Genomic DNA, 16145 nt, shown 5'->3' with positions numbered 1-16145 from the left:
ATTACACCAGGAATACCATGAGCTGACTTGGTCTCCTTGTCTAAAGAAGACTGTACAGCAAAGGTTCACAAGATTGGTCCCTGCTGCAATTGAGTAGTGATGTGGAGATGCCCACGCGGACTGGGGTGAACACAGTAAGAAGTCTCACAACACCAGGTTAAAGTCCAACAGGTTTATTTGGTAGCAAATACCTGATTGTAAACGATTGAACAGAACAGACCTATACTCCCTTGGGTTTAGATGAATGAGAGGCGATCTCAATGTAATTTATGATTTGGAAGAGTAAGGGGTAGATTGATTAAAATCTATAAGATCCTGAGGGGTGTTGACAGGGTGGATGTGGCGAGGATGTTTCTTCTTGTGGGAGAATCTGGAACGAGGGTTCACTGTTTAAAAATGAAGGGTCGCTCATTGAAGACGGAGATGAGGAGACATTGTTTTTCTCTCTGGGTGTGGTGAACCTCTGGAACTCTCTTCCTCAAAAGGCAGTGGAAGCAGAGTCTGTGAATATTTTTAAGGCAGAGTGAGATAGATTCTTGATTAACAAAGGGGTGAAAGGTTCATAGAATCATAGATTCCTGCAGTGCAGAAGGAGGCCATTCAGCCCAGGTTGGTGGGGATAGCCGGGAATGTGGTGTTAAGTTTACAATCAGGTCAGCTATGATTTTATTGTGTTGGGTGGCATGGTGATTAACACTACTGGGGGATTTTCACAGTAACTTCATTGCAGCGTTAATGTAAGCCTACTTGTGACACTAATAAATAAACTTAAACTTTAAACTACCGAATGGGGGAGCAGGCTGAAGGGCCAAGTGGCCTACTCTTATGATCTTGTGACATGTCCTTAAGGAATGCCTTTGAACACCCAGAAACATCAATGACCCTGAAACTAGGAGTGTGGTCATTTAAGTTACAGACAGATCACTAGTCAAAAATTCAGCCAGTATCTTAAAGCTCCAAGGTGGCACCTTGTGATGTTTCCTGCTTTAGTGCTGCTCTATAAAAGCAAGTTGTTAACAGTTTCTTCATTAACTGGAATATGTCAAGTCCTGCTTGCTGATACTGGGCGATGTGGCCTCCTTCCTCTTAAAACTCCTCGATGACCACATGTAACAACTCCTGAATTTTTGCTCATTGCTCACACACCCAGAGAAGGGGCTGTGCGACTTTGCTTGCAGTCTGCGCAGTGAAGTATAAACAAGCTGTGTGTGCAAAGACCGTCTTGCATTTCACGACTAATACTCTTTAAAACAACTGCCAGAACCTGGAGCTGCCGCCTTGCGGCAGGGTCACCGAGTATAGCCGAATGCAAACCCGATCAAGTTTCACCTTGCATAGTTGCACTCTGTCAGGATAACTTATAAATTGTAACATGAACGAGGTTATAAAGTTCACTGATGGCAGCGCCGGTATAAAATATATTGTGTTGCCTGCTGTCACACACACGGTGATTCTGGCTGGCAGACACACACACACAGAGAGAGAGAGAGAGAGAGAGTGTCTGGAGACGGTCACACAAAGAAAACAGCAAATTGTTCAAAAGTATAAGGATTAACAAGCTCATTCTGTTCCGACAAAAGAAGAGTTTGAAGGTTATGTGACCACCAGTCCGACGTTCTATTAATCTGCAGCATATTTGCAGAGTCACAGAGTGTAAAGAAATCATCACCATTGCAAGTTGCCCCACCATCGCTGAGACAGAGCTAGCTTTGTGTTCAGGGACAAATTGAAAATAAGGTCACTGATTCCTTTGAGCCTCACAGGATGTGTGAGTTGAACCTCACTGTCAGAGTTTTGTTTGGGGCTCCCCTCCCTGCCTGGCCCCCTCACCGCCCCCAACCCACAGCCCCCCCCCCCCCCCCCCGCCACCCGCCCATTATTTTACTCTAACATTGAGCACTATAGAGGAAAGTGAATTGTTTGTGTTCCTTGAAGCCCCCCCCCACTCCCTTCCCCTCTCCCCCACCACTCCCCTCAATCCCCCCTCCCCTACTCCCCTCAATCCCTCCCCCCCTACTCGCCTCAATCCCCCCTCCCCTACTCCCCTCAGCCCCCCCCTCCCCACCACTCCCCTCAATCCCCCCTCCCCCACCGCTCCCCTCAATCCCTCCTCCCCCACCACTCCCCTCAATCCCCCCTCCCCCACCGCTCCCCTCAATCCCCCCTCCCCCACCGCTCCCCTCAATCCCCCCTCCCCTACTCCCCTCAATCCCTCCCGCCTACTCCCCTCAATCCCCCCTCCCCTACTCCCCTCAGCCCCCCCCCCCCCCGCCCCCACCACTCCCCTCAGCCCCCCCCCTCCCCCACCATTCCCCTCAATCCCACTCCCCTCAGCTACCCTCGAATGGGTCAAGAAACCGTCTTTATGTGAGTGGGCTGTGGGGAGGGGGCTGGGAACTTGCCGAAAGGAAGTGAGGCCGAATCTAGTTCCTGACCACACAGCAACAGTGAGACACGTTGATTTCTTTTTTAAACATGCTGAGGAAAAGTGCTATTTCTTCACTAAAAAGGAACAGATGTTGGGCTTTCAGAGCGTTCCATGTGGACCCGGGCACACTCAGGATTATAGTTTCTGCATAAACTTGATATCCTTTTGATTTTTCTTTCAGCAATGAAGTCACGAGGGCTGACTTAAAGAAGTTGCCAGTATTGCCGACGCAAGCTTTGAAGGAACACCCATCCCTTGCTTACTGGTAAGCCGCAGAGCCTTGCTTTTACACCACTGTCACTTTGCAGTTTACAGTCCACAATGTTCACATTCAATCTTTTGAATCCTTCGCCAATATTAGCTGACCAAGACAAGCGTTAAATTGTAAATTTACTTTTATTTCCCTTACAAATGACTGCAGTTGAAGTAAGTTTTCAATTTGAGCTGTTCTGATGAAGACTAGAATACAAGAGCAAGGATGTACTGCTGAGGCTGGTCAGACCCCATTTGGAATATTGTGAGCAGTTTTGGGCCTCATACCTAAGGTAGGATGTGCTGGCCTTGGAGGGAGACCAGTCACGAGAATGATCCCAGGAATGAAGAGTTTGGTCATATGAGGAACGGTTGAGGAGTCTGGGCCTATACTCGACGAAGTTTAGAAGGATGAGGGGGCAATCCAATTGAAAGTTACAGAATACTGAGAGGCCTGGATAGAGTGGAGGTGGAGAGAATGTTTATATCTAGTGGGGGAGACTAGAACTCGAGGGCACAACCTCAAAGTGAAGGGACGATCCTTTAAAACTTGAGATGAGGAGGAATTTCTTCAGCCAGAGGGTGGTGAATCCGTGGAACTCTTTGCCACAGAGGGCTGTGGAGGCCAGGTCATTGAGTGTCTTTAAGACAGAGATAGATAGGTTCTTGATCACTAAGGGGGATCAAGGGTTATGGGGAGAAGGCAAGAGAATGGGAATGAGAAAAATATCAGCCATGATTGAATGGCGGAACCATCTCGATGGGCCAAATGGCCTAATTGTGATCCTATAATGTTATGGTCTTATGAAGTGAGGCTGACTCTATTTGTTTGTTTGTTGGTGTCATCTTCTTTCTGGAGATTGGCTGCTGTGGATCTCCACCCCTGTCTGTCCTGTGCTGTCTTTATATCTTCCACATGGTCAACGGCACCCAGTCCATCATTATCCGTCATCCGTTTCCTCCTCTGCTTCCCTCTCCATTGATATTCCCTTCCAGTACCTGTCCCCGTCCACTATCTACTCCAATGATGTGACCAAAACATTGTATCTATCTCTTTGATGTCACATGCTCATTTCCTCTTCTCCAGATATTTCCAACACTTCCTCATTAATCTTTCTGTTTGCAAGGGATGTGTAACATCCTCCTGTATGTCCACATCTCGAACGCTCATCAATGACCTCTTGGTTTGTTCTCCGTGTCTGTGAGGAATATAGATGATAGAATCTAACACCTCAGCGTTCTTTCCAAAGATTCAGTTTCGTTTCTTTGATGTTGACAATCCCTTCATTCTGACAAAGTTGGTCTTGACTCTCTCAATTATCCTACGGATTTTACAATCCCATCTCCCAATGTCTGAAAATCTCTCATCATTGCTCCCATTTCCTACCACAGTTCAAAGATGTGTGTGGGTCAGATGGATTAGCCATGGTAAATGTTTGGGGTTACGGGGATAGGGCGGGGGGAAAGACCTGGGTAAGATACTCTGTCGGAGAGTTGGTGCCGACTCGATGGGCCAAATGGACTCGTTCTGCACTCGAGGGATTCTATGAAACTTGCTTTCAATTTCTAACTCTCTGCCAGTTGATAGTTAAAGATGTTTAAAGCTAACACAGATTGTCGGTTTGTCTTGACCCTCATTGCTGTCGAGCCTGGGTCAAGTCTCTGAGTGTAATGTAATAAAAGAACTAATGTAGGGGGGAGTTATACAATAAATGGCAGAGCCATCAAGAGTATAGAAACACAGAGGGAGCTAGGTGTGCAAGTCTACAATTCCTTGAAGGTGGCAGCACAGGTGGAGAAGGTGGTGAAGAAGGCATATGGTATGCTTGCCTTTATAGGACGGGGTATAGAGTATAAAAGCTGGAGTCTGATGATGCAGCTGTATAGAACACTGGTTAGGCCACATTTGGAGTACTGCGTCCAGTTCTGGTCGCCGCACTACCAGAAGGACGTGGAGGCGTTAGAGAGAGTGCAGAGAAGGTTTACCAGGATGTTGCCTGGTATGGAGGGTCTTAGCTATGAGGAGAGATTGGGTAAACTGGGGTTGTTCTCCCAGGAAAGACGGAGAATGAGGGGAGACCTAATAGAGGTGTACAAAATTATGAAGGGTATAGATAGGGTGAACGGTGGGAAGCTTTTTCCCAGATCAGAAGTGACGATCACGAAGGGTCAGGGGCTCAAGGTGAGAGGGGTGAGGTATAACTCAGATATCAGAGGGACGTTTTTTACACAGAGTGGTGGGGGCCTGGAATGCGCTGCCAAGTAGGGTGGTGGAGGCAGACACACTGGCATCGTTTAAGCCTGGATAGTCACATGAGCATTCTGGGAATGGAGGGATACAAGCGAATGGTCCAGTTGGACCAATGAGCGGCACAGGCTTGGAGGGCCGAAGGGCCTGTTTTCTGTGCTGTGCTGTACTGTTCTTTGTTCTTTGAGCCTGCGTTCTAGAATGGACCAGAACGGGAGTGAGGGTCAGCCATTTGGGCAAGGATACAGCAAGCAGTTCTAGTTGAATTTTGGATGAACGCCAAAGGATTGTTAAACGGCATTTTGCAGTAAACAGGCAGCGAGACTGGAAAGTGAAACAATGGTGATAATTGACACCCCCGCGGTGTGAGCAAGGGAGAAATCGAGTTAACCCTTGTTCTTAATTACCTGGCAGAACATTGGCTGGGATTTTCCGTGCCCCCCATCCCACCCAGGGGGTTTTTCAGTGGCAGAAGTGGGTCACCATTGGCTGACAGATTGTCTGGCAACGAACAACGCAAATGGCCGTTGTCTTTGGTGGCACCAGAAGATCCCACCAATAGCCAATAGCAAGCTGCCTCTACCATCGGTAAACCTCCCCGGGGGGGAACCAGAAAATCCTGAACAATGGATCTCAGGATTAGGATTACATCAGAATCATCGCGGTTGGCGGTCATGGCTGACAAGGGCCGTGACAAAGGGTCATCTAGACTTGAAACGTTGGCTCTATTCTCTCTCTACAGATGCTGTCAGACCTGCTGAGATTTTCCAGCATTTTTCTGTTTTTGAATTATAACGGGGGAGTTTGAGGAAACGGGGTTAGTACAATGACCAGAAAAGCAGATCTTTCTCTTCACAACACAGTCCAAGTATCTGCTGTTTGTCAGTGAGTGACTGCCAGTTCCCTGTTGAGAGCTCCAAGATGAAATGGGTTTGTGTGATCTCAAATCCTTTTCCCAATGGAGGAAACTCTCTTCATTCTGCACATTTGCCACTAATTGAGCAATTCCTGTCATCAAGGTCACAAACACGAGACAGCTTATGTACTGGAATTCCCTATAGTGCAGCATCTAGTGTTCTGCTGGGGTCAGGGTTGGCTCCATTCTCTGTATAATGTAACGCAAGTTGTGCTTTACACCCAGACCCACTCCAGATGTGAGCAGATGCAAAGCCATCGCCTCAGACAAACCTGAAGACCTGCCCCCTTTCCCAGCCCTGTCATTCATCACATTACAGAAACATCCGCAATTTACCTCAATCCTGATTGAATAAATTGCTTCCCAATGCAGTTTAAAAGCAGTGAATATTACCAGGGTTCCTGACCACATCCAATCACTATCACCACTTTACTTTGTGATCATTCCTCTGTCATTTAATTGCTTCTTAGTTTCTCTGCTGCAAGGCCCTGACACTTTAACTCTCTCTGGAGTGTAATTCCACAAACCCCAGCAGCTTTTACGTAAAATTACATTGAACAAGCAGCACAGAAACAGGCCATTCGGCCCAGCCAGCCCAGGCTGGCATTGATGCTTTACTCAAGTCTCCTCCCATCTTCCATGGGCAGAACCCTCTATCCCTTTCTTCCCCTTGTGTTTGCCCAGCTTCCCTTTGAATGCAACAATGCTATTCGCCTCCACCACTCCCTGTGGGAGTGAGTTCAACATTCTCCCCACTCTCTCTGGAAGTCTGTCCCACATTTCCCCTCGGAGACAGTGGAAAGAAAGTGGAATGAATAGAGGAATAGAAGACGGTATCCGTTTCCTCAAACTCCCCCGTTATAATCCAAAAACAGAAAAATGCTGGAAAATCTCAGCAGGTCTGACAGCATCTGTGGAGAGAGAATGGAGCCAATGTTTCAAGTCTAGATGACCCTTTGTCACGGCCCTTGTCAGCCATGACCGCCAACCGCGATGATTCTGATGTAATCCTAATCCTGAGATCCATTGTTTGGGATTTTCTGGTTCCCCCCCGGGGAGGTTTACCGATGGTAGAGGCAGCTTGCTATTGGCTATTGGTGGGATCTTCTGTTTGTGGGGAATCATCTGTAGAAACATTGGCTGTAGAACCCTACTTCACTTCTTACCAAATATGCAGAACTAAATTGCTTGAAATGCTTCAAAGCATCAGACAAAAGTGGCCCATATCACTACCTGACTCTGGCTAGACAAGGAAAGGTTGTTAAACATTGCTGCAATAATCCTTCCATCCTTTTCCTTCGATAGCAGAGATCTTTGCATCGTTCGATTGGACCATTCTTTTTGCGATGGTGAAACAGGTGCTTTCAATGCACCGTCTTCTATTCCTCTATTCATTGGGGTGGCACAGTGGTTAGCACTGCTACCTTACAGCGCCAGGGACCTGGGTTCAATTCCAGCTTTGGGTGATTTGGGTGGGATGCTGTTTCGGAGAGTTGATGCAGACTTGATTGGCCAAATGGCCTCCTTCTGCATTGCAGAGATTCTATGACCTTGCAGAATACACAACGACTGCAACTAAACTATTTGGACAGTTAATTAACAACCATCACATTTCTCTCTGTTCCTCAGTCTGTCATTGACAGGTTAAAGCAGGCAACACAGTCACCCTACATCCACAACCTATATTTTCCACCACATTCCGGGATGGACTCTCGTACCAATTCGAGAGAGGGGCTCCACGCTCGCCAAGTTCAGGGGTGGTTTCTGTAACTCCCCTGCTCAGCAGTGAATTCACTGTTCCGTTCTAGGCGACGAGGGGGAGGGGGCATGGAGAAGTGGTGGTGTTCTCGGGACGGGGGAGCTCTTGAGGGTTGCTGAGGTGGTGTGGAGGCAAAGCTGTAGAAACCAGCAGAGGCAGTCAGGCAAAGCGCCTCGTACAGGGACTCCCTTCGAGTCAGAGGAATAGAAACGTACGGAGGGAAAAGAACTACAGAGTTAGAAACACCAAATATATTCCCAAGCTGTTTTATATTAAATTTAACTTCAAGAAGGCAACAATAAACTGGAGGTAAACCAATACAAATGATAACAGCAGGTGCAGCAGTGCTGGCTGTGCATTGGCAGCTGTTAGACTCTCTGACTCTTATCCAACTGTGGGAGAGCAGCTCAGAGGATATTTAAGGTATTTTCGAGCCTCTCGCCGCTCGTGACTCCCGAAGAGTAACGTCACTCCTGTCTCTGCTGTAGTGAGACTTGGCTTTTTGTGTCTTGGGTCACAGACCTGATACTTGAGAGTGAAATCGTTCACAAACAATAAAAACCAAAACACAGCAGCTCTCTGGAACTTTCCTCTTGTTTTATTTTCTTCAGAGCGGCCCAAGATTTTCTTTTTTCATTCATGTCTGAAGCAGCAGACATGAATAAACATTGAACCTTTCTGTTTCAGTTGTAAAGACTGAATCTTACTCCTGGAAAAGTAAATTGCACTTTTCATAACCAAGATCGCTACAGTTATGGAATGCACGGTAGCACAGTGGTTAGCACTGCTGCCTCACAGCACCAGGGACCCGGGTTCGATTCCCGGCTTGGGTCACTGTCTGCGTGGAGTCTGCACATTCTCCCCGTGTCTGCGTGGGTTTCCTTCGGATGCTCCGGTTTCCTCCCACAGTCCGAAAGACGTGCTGGTTAGGGTGCATTGGCCGTGCTAAATTCTCCCTCAGTGTACCCGAACAGGCGCCAGAGTGTGGCGACTAGGGGATTTTCACAGTAACTTCATTGTGGTGTTAATGTAAGCCTACTTGTGACATTAAGAAATAAACTTTACTTTACATTAATCCTGTGTTTGTGGGAAGGTGGCAGCATTGAAACAGAGTTGGTCGATGGATAGAAAACAAGGAGTTTGGATGAAAGATTATTTATCAGACAGTTGGTAGAATTGGAAATAATCTGCCACAGAAATCAGGACCGGTTTCCAGAATATCTTTGGGCATAATCTCAAAATCTGATAACAGTACAAAAGAGGAAGTTTTTTAAACGTTCACATGATCGGCACAACATCGTGGGCCGAAGGGCCTGTTCTGTGCTGTACTGTTCTATGTTCTATGATGTGGTTGTCGCTGGCTGGGCCAGCATTTATTGCCCATCCCTAATTGCCCTTGAATCGAGAGGCTTACTAGGTCAAGGGCATTTAGGAGCCAAACTCATTGCTGTGGCTCTGGAGTCACGTGTAGGCCTGACCGGGTAAGGATGGCAGATTTCCTTCCCTAAAGGACATTAGTGAACCAGATGGATTTTTACATTTTTGAATTCAAATATGACCACCTGCTGTGGTGGGATTCGAACCCAAGTCCCCAGAGCATTAGCCTGGGTCATTGGATTACTAGTTCAGTGACAATACCACTACGCCATCATCTCCCTTCATGGGTGACGTCCCCATGCATCAGCTGCCCTTGTCCTTCTACGTGACAAAGGTCACCTCGAAGATGAGTTTAGAATGCGCTGATCAAAGGAGTCTTGGCGAGTTCCTGGTGCATTTGTAGATGGTACACACTGCTGCTACTGTGTATAAGGAGGGAGTGAATGTTGATATTGGATGGGGTGCCAATCAAGCCGGCTGCTTTGCCCTGGATGGTGTCGAGCTTCTTGAGTGTTGTTGGAGCTGCAAGTGAAGAGCATTCCATCACACTCCTGACTTGTGCCTTGTAGATGGTGGATAGGCTTTGGGGAGAACTCCCAGCCTCTGATCTACTTTTGTAGCCACAGTATTCATAGAAAATTGGAGTAGGCCATTCAGCCCCTCGAACCTGCTCTGCTATTCATTTGGATCATGGCTGATCATCCAATTCAATATCCTGATCCCCCCCTTCCCCCCATACCCCTTGATCCCTTTAACATGGCAGTTTGATAAATAGTGAGGAGAACAGTGAAAACGTTAGAAAAATTGATTGGTTAGTGAATGGGCAGATGGGATGCAGATGTGCAGAGAGACTTAAACACAAAATCCTGAATGAAACTGAGAAAGCCAAAGAATGGCCGATAAACCTTTGTTTTATTGAATGGAAGAAGAATAAAGAAGTAATAGTGAATTTAGACAAAATATTATTTCGTCCACACTTGACACCTTTTTTGAGTTATGGTGCTCCTTATGGAAAAGTTATTGAAGGCACGGAGCAGACACAGTGTTGATTCATCGAAGTGGCATTACGGATAGGAAGCAGAATATTGTAGAACTTGCCTGGGTAACCAATGGAGCATGGAAGCCTCGAAGGAGGTTTCGCAGAGTTTTGATGGAGTGAACGGGAAGGACTATTCCTTCTTGTTGACAGTTCATTGGTGGTTCGTCAATTTAACATGGCCGCGAAGGGAGAGAGAGAGAGAGACGCCAGACTCTGGAGTTGCCTGGAGCACAGATCATTTTGGAGGCAGAGACCATTCAATCCTTTCCAGGAACATGTGAAAGAATATTTGAAGCTGTAAAAAAATACAAAGCAAAATGTGAGAGAGCAGGATAGTCAGATTATTTTTTGATCATTCTCGCAGTGGGCCAGCAGATGGGCAATGGGCTGAAAGATCTTCCTTTAGAGATAAAAGCTTTGGAGTTCCTCAGCTCGGTTAAGCTCAGGCTCTTTCTTTTCCTGCCTTTGTCCCTTCCATCCATCTCTCCCTCCTTTTCTTTCCTGCTTTTACATACTTCTTCATTTAGTTAGTTGCTCTATTCCTCCCTCTGTCTCTAATTTCACTCTGTAACAATCTCATTCCCCAATTTTCCCCCTTGCTCCCCTCCCACTATCTGTTCGAGGTTGTAGATTTCTAACTGCCTCAACACATTCCAATAAATTCTATAATATCTGACCATGCTGTACTTTTCTGACATTTTAGATGGGTAATTAATTACAATTATACCGAGCATTGGTGAGGCTACACCTGGAGTACTATGCGCAGTTTTGGTCTCCTTAGCTGAGGAAGAACTGAGTTGCCCTCGAGAGAGAGAGAGAGAGAGAGAGAGAGAGAGAGAGAGAAAGAGAGAGAGTGCAACAAAGGTTCACCAGACTGGTTCCTGGGATGAGGGGATGAGAAGCGATTGGAATAGACTAGCCTGTATTCCCTGGAGTTGAGAAAAATGAGAGGTGATCTCATTGAAACATATACAATTCTTAAAGAGTTTGACAGGATAGATGTTGAGAAAATCTTTTCCCTGGCTGGGGAATCTAGGACAGAGAATCACAGTCTCAGAATAAGGTGTCGGCCATTTAGGACTGCGATGAGGAGAGATTTCTTCACTCAACGAGTTGTGAATTTATGGAACTTTCCATCCCAGAGAGCTCCAGATGTTCAGTGGTTGAATATTTAGTTTCTCGGTGTCCACATCATCAACAACCTGTCCTGGTCCCCCCCATCCCGACACTATAGTTAAGAAAGCCCACCAACGCCTCTACTTTCTCAGAAGACTAAGGAACTTTGGCATGTCAGCTATGTCTCTCACCAACTTTCACAGATGCACCATAGAAAGCATTCTTTCTGGTTGTATCACGGCTCGGTCTGGGGCTCCTGCTCTGCCCAACACCACAAAAAACTACAAAAGGTCGTGAACATAGCCCAGTTCATCACTCAAACCAGCCTCCCATCCATTGACTCTGTCTACACTTCCCGCTGCCTCGGCAAAGCAGCCAGCATAATTAAGGACCCCACGCGCCCCAGACATTCTCTCTGCCACCTTCTTCCATCAGGAAAAAGATACAAAAGTCTGAGGTCACGTACCAACCGACTCAAGAACAGCTTCTTCCCTGCTGACATCGGACTTTTGAGTGGACCTACATTGCATTAAGTTGATCTCTCTCTACACCCTAGCTATAACTGTAACACCACATTCTGCACTCGCTCCTTTCCTTCTCTATGAAGGGTATGCTTTGTCTGTATAGCGCGCAAGAAACAATACTTTCCACTGTATACTAATACATGTGACAATAATAAATCAAACCAAACATAGGTCGATAGATTTTTGGGTACTAAAGGAATTAATGGGAATAGCACAGGAAGGGGTAGAGGATCTGCCATGGTCTTGTTGAATGGTGCAGTGTATGGTGGCACAGTGGTTAGCACTGCTGCCTCACAGCGCCAGGGACCAGGGTTCAATTCCCAGCTTGGGTCGCCGTGTCTGCATGGGTTTCCTCCAGGTGCTCCGGTTTCCTCCCACACTCCAAAAGACATGCTGGTTAGGGTGCATTGGCCACGCTAAATTCTCCCTCAGTGTACCCGAACAGGCGCCAGAGTATGGCGACTATGGGATTTTCACAGTAACTTCATTGCAGTGTTAATGTAAGCCTACTTGTGACAAATAAATAAACATAAACAGGCCATTCGGGCTTGTTCTCACTTCACTTTTCCAAAGGCAGACTGCAGTTTTACAAATGTTTGTTGTCTGCTGCCTTTCAGTGAGGACAGAGTGATTGAACATCATAAGAAGGTCAGCGGACAGACAAGAGGACAAGCTATTGTGAAGTAAGTCATAAATCTACTGAAAAACACCAAGGATAAGTCTTTCTGCTTTACTGAAAACATAATGTGGAGATGCCGGTGTTGGACTGGGGTGGGCACAGTAAGAAGTCTCACAACACCAGATTAAAGTCCAACAGGTTTATTTGGAATCACGAGCTTTTGGAGCGCGACTCACCTGATGAAGGAGCAGCGCTCCGAAAGCTCGTGATTCCAAATAAACCTGCTGGACTTTAACCCTGTGTTGTGAGACTTCTTACTGAAAAATGATATGCGAGAAATTACATTGCACTGTAGCAATGTTCACCTGTAGAATTCTCATCCTACTCTTCAAATCCCCGGTTTCACCCTGCAAGCTTGCAGCAAATTCCTTCTCTCCCTCATTAAACGGGTCAAAGGAAGAAGATGGTTACCTCCACTACAACAGTGAAGAATCTGATTCCAAGACATTGAGGGCGGGATTTTCCAGCCGCGCTCGCCCCCAGACTGGAAAATCCCGCTCGAGGTCAACAGACCTTCGCATGGTCCGTGTCCTGCCCGCTGCGAATCCCATGGCGGTGGGGGGGGGGCAGGATAATTCCACCCTGGGTGTTTGTCTGATAACATCGCCAGCGAGCAGTGAGTTCTAAATTCGTGACTTTGGTCCTTTTGTGGTAAATTGGAATTTATTTTTCTGAAAGTTCCCCATTGGGATTTGTATTTTTGTCAATGTTCTTTGATAATTAAGATGTTTACTTTCTGTAGGTGTTGCTAATTTGCCTCTTTCAAATGTTTCATTGTTCAGTTTTTTTCCCCTTGTTTTCACTTTAGTTCTATTGCTTGTTCTGCAGCTTTTCTTGTGGGTTTGACAAATTCACTGTCTAAACATTTTGATGTTTCTGGAGCGCCACCGAGGAAAGATTCTAACATCCTTTCCATTTCTGCTCTTTTCCCAGTTACATGAGCATTGCAGAATCTCTTCCAACCTATGGGGTGCACTATTACGCAGTGAAGGTAAACATCTCGTTTCTGTTTGTGCTTCACTTTAAAATGACATTCCTCCTCTTTGCGTTGATATTGTCAGAGAGACACGGCTGTGATCGCTGATCCACATTGACTTCCGGTTCCTCAACACACCCAGAAGTATAATTCTCATCCTACTCTTCAAATTCCCGGTTTCACCCTCCCTATCTCTGTAACCTCCTCCAACCCTTCAACACCTCTTCATCAACTCTGCTGCTTTCCTGTTTATTTCCCAGTTTCTTTGTTCTACTATTTGTGCATTCAGACACCTAGACCTGGAACTGTGAACCTTCACCCTAAGTGCGAACTGAATCCCTACAGTGCAGAAGGAGGCCATTCAGCCCATCAAAACGACACCGACAACAGCCTTTTCCTATTCCCCTATCCCCATAAATTTACCCCAGCTAATCACCCTGACACTAAGGGGCAATTTAGCATGGCCAAACCGCCTAACCCGCACTTTGGAGTGTGGGAGGAAACCAGAACACCCGGAGGAAACCCACGCAGACACGGGGAGAACGTGCAGACTCCGCACAGTCAGTGATCCAAGGCCGGAATTAAACCCGGGTCCCTGGCACTGTGAGGCAGCGGTGCTAACCACTGTGCCACCGTGCTGCCCTAGGGAGTGTAGAGGTGGAACTTATCGTGGGATATGCAACGATTAATTGTTTATTTATGTTGCAGTATTGGAGAAGAACAGGAAAAGGGGGAGGGGGGATTTTCCCGGAATGTGTTATTTGAAACAGAAGGTTATTATTTGCTGATTACGATGACAGTCTTGCTGACCGGATCAAGCAGCAAGTATCCTGATTTTCTCAGAATGGGAGTGTCTGGGGAGTTTCCAATGAGTGAAGATTGAATCCACAACCCCCTGCCCCAGAGAACATCGTCTAAAATGATGCAAACATTTAATTGTGTACTAAATAAAACGCCAGGCCAGCCCCGGCAGGAATTCTGAGTCCAATTCTGGGCTTTAGGGAGTATGTGAAGGAGAAAATGCAGAATTGATTGACTAGAATGATTCCAGGGATGAGGGGGTTAGAGTTCCGTGGATAGATTGGAGAAGCTGGGATTGTCCTCCTTGGAGCAGAGAAGGTGAAGAGGAGATTTGATGGAGGAGTTTAAAATGATTAAGGATTTACATAGAGTAACTCAGGAGAGAATGTTTCCATTGGTTAAAGGGTTAATAAGCAGAAGATATCACATTCACGGTGATTGGCGAATGAATTAGAGATGTACACAAGAAATCTTTTTTATGCAGCAGATGTTTGGGATTTGGAAATGCTCTGTCTGATAGGACGGTGGAAATAGAGTTAGTTGTAGCTTTCAAAAAGACAGTTAGATAAATACTTAAATGAGATATGGGGAAAGGGCGGGGAGTGGAATTAACTGGATTGTTCTTTGAAAGAGCTGGCACAGACTCAATGGGCTGAATGGCTTCTTGCGTTGTGATATTCTGTGGCCAGAATTTATCGCTCCCCTCCCCTGGTGGGTTCTGAGGTGGGGGGGGGTGTAACATGGCAAGGACGGGATTCTCTCCCCCCCCCCCCCCCCCACCCCCGACCTGATCACAAATTTACAGGGGGGGGGGGAGCGGGGGGGACTGCTGCACTTCCCCAATTAATGTCCTTCGAAGGTCACTTAAGGGTCTTTTCCCACCCAGCCTCAATTATTAGGCTGGTGGGTGGATAACAGATTGGAGTGGAAACCCAACATTGAACTCAGTTCAATCTCGGTTGGGACAGTGAGGGCGCACGCCCATCTGAAGCCTCCTTCTGACTGGGACGCTTTCTCCTCAGGGCCCAGTGATCTCCGGACCTCCTTCCCCCACAATCTATCCCCCGAGACCCCGATCGCCCCATTTTTGACCTTCCCAGGCCCTTCCCTCATCGCCTCATCGGACAATCCCCAAACAGGACAATGCAGCAAAGACGCATCGTTACTCATGAAGGAAGTCTATCTGACCAGGTGAACACCACTTCTGTGCAGTAAACATTCTCATTTCCTGTTGGTGAGGAACTTAATTTGGAGCGGGAACCTAATTCCCGCGAGGTGGCCTTTTAATGAGCATCTGCTAAATTGTGAAGCAGGGCTTCCCGATATTGTCCATCAGAAAGCTCGACCCCACCTTTAAAGTCGGAAGAACCCAATTCCTGAAGTTCGTGCTGCCATCAAGGAACTGATTTTTGGCCACACGCCAAAGGAAGTTCCCCAGCCGCCAGGCTTCCCACTAGTGGCTGGCCTGGAAGATTCTACCCTTTAACTTGGTTTCTCTCCCCATAGACACTTCTTAAACTGCTGAGTATTTCTAACATTTTCTGCTTTTTATTGTTGTTACGACACAGAGGTGATTTTCCCCTCTGCGCGATTTTGGAACCACTGAAGGCGATATACCTCGCCTTGTAATCTTGTGCGGGTGTGTGTGAGGTAGTAGGAAGTTACTGGTTTTGGTAAATTAAAGCGGGATCTGACACTCTCTATCATGAACAATTAACAGAACTTTATTTTTTAACTGGTGACAACCTTCTTAAAACAATTAACAAACTGAATAAAATCCCAGTAGAATGCTGTTCGAATGCTACAAGACTCATTCAGGAATAGTGAAATGAACCATTGCAGAATTTAGTCACTCTCAAGTGAAATAAAACAGGCATCTTTGGAAATATGCCCTTTCTTCAATGATGCTCACGTCTGGAACACTGTCTGGGTTGGTCGCTCTCTCTCTCTATTCTGATGGTGGTTCTATGAAGACATACAAGAAAACTGCAGCATTTACATGAGAGCCTCGCCTTTCCCTCCTTCTGATT

General features: G+C 46.6%; 1 protein-coding gene across 7 annotated transcripts in view; it reads left to right on the top strand.

Annotated features, from left to right (window-relative positions):
- Positions 1-16145, top strand: part of frmd4a (FERM domain containing 4A) — a 395474-nt gene that overhangs the window by 276869 nt on the left and 102460 nt on the right. For all 7 annotated transcript variants that reach the window (XM_078235965.1, XM_078235964.1, XM_078235961.1 and 4 more), the window contains 3 exons: positions 2610-2693; positions 12277-12342; positions 13272-13329. In XM_078235965.1, coding sequence (XP_078092091.1) covers positions 2610-2693; positions 12277-12342; positions 13272-13329 — 208 coding nt within the window. The remainder of the gene's footprint in view (positions 1-2609; positions 2694-12276; positions 12343-13271; positions 13330-16145) is intronic.

Source organism: Mustelus asterias, chromosome 19, assembly GCF_964213995.1.
Source record: "Mustelus asterias chromosome 19, sMusAst1.hap1.1, whole genome shotgun sequence".
In the NCBI taxonomy this organism is placed as follows: domain Eukaryota; kingdom Metazoa; phylum Chordata; class Chondrichthyes; order Carcharhiniformes; family Triakidae; genus Mustelus; species Mustelus asterias.
Note: the sequence above shows the minus strand (reverse complement) of the source record. Positions and strands in the feature narration are given on the sequence as shown.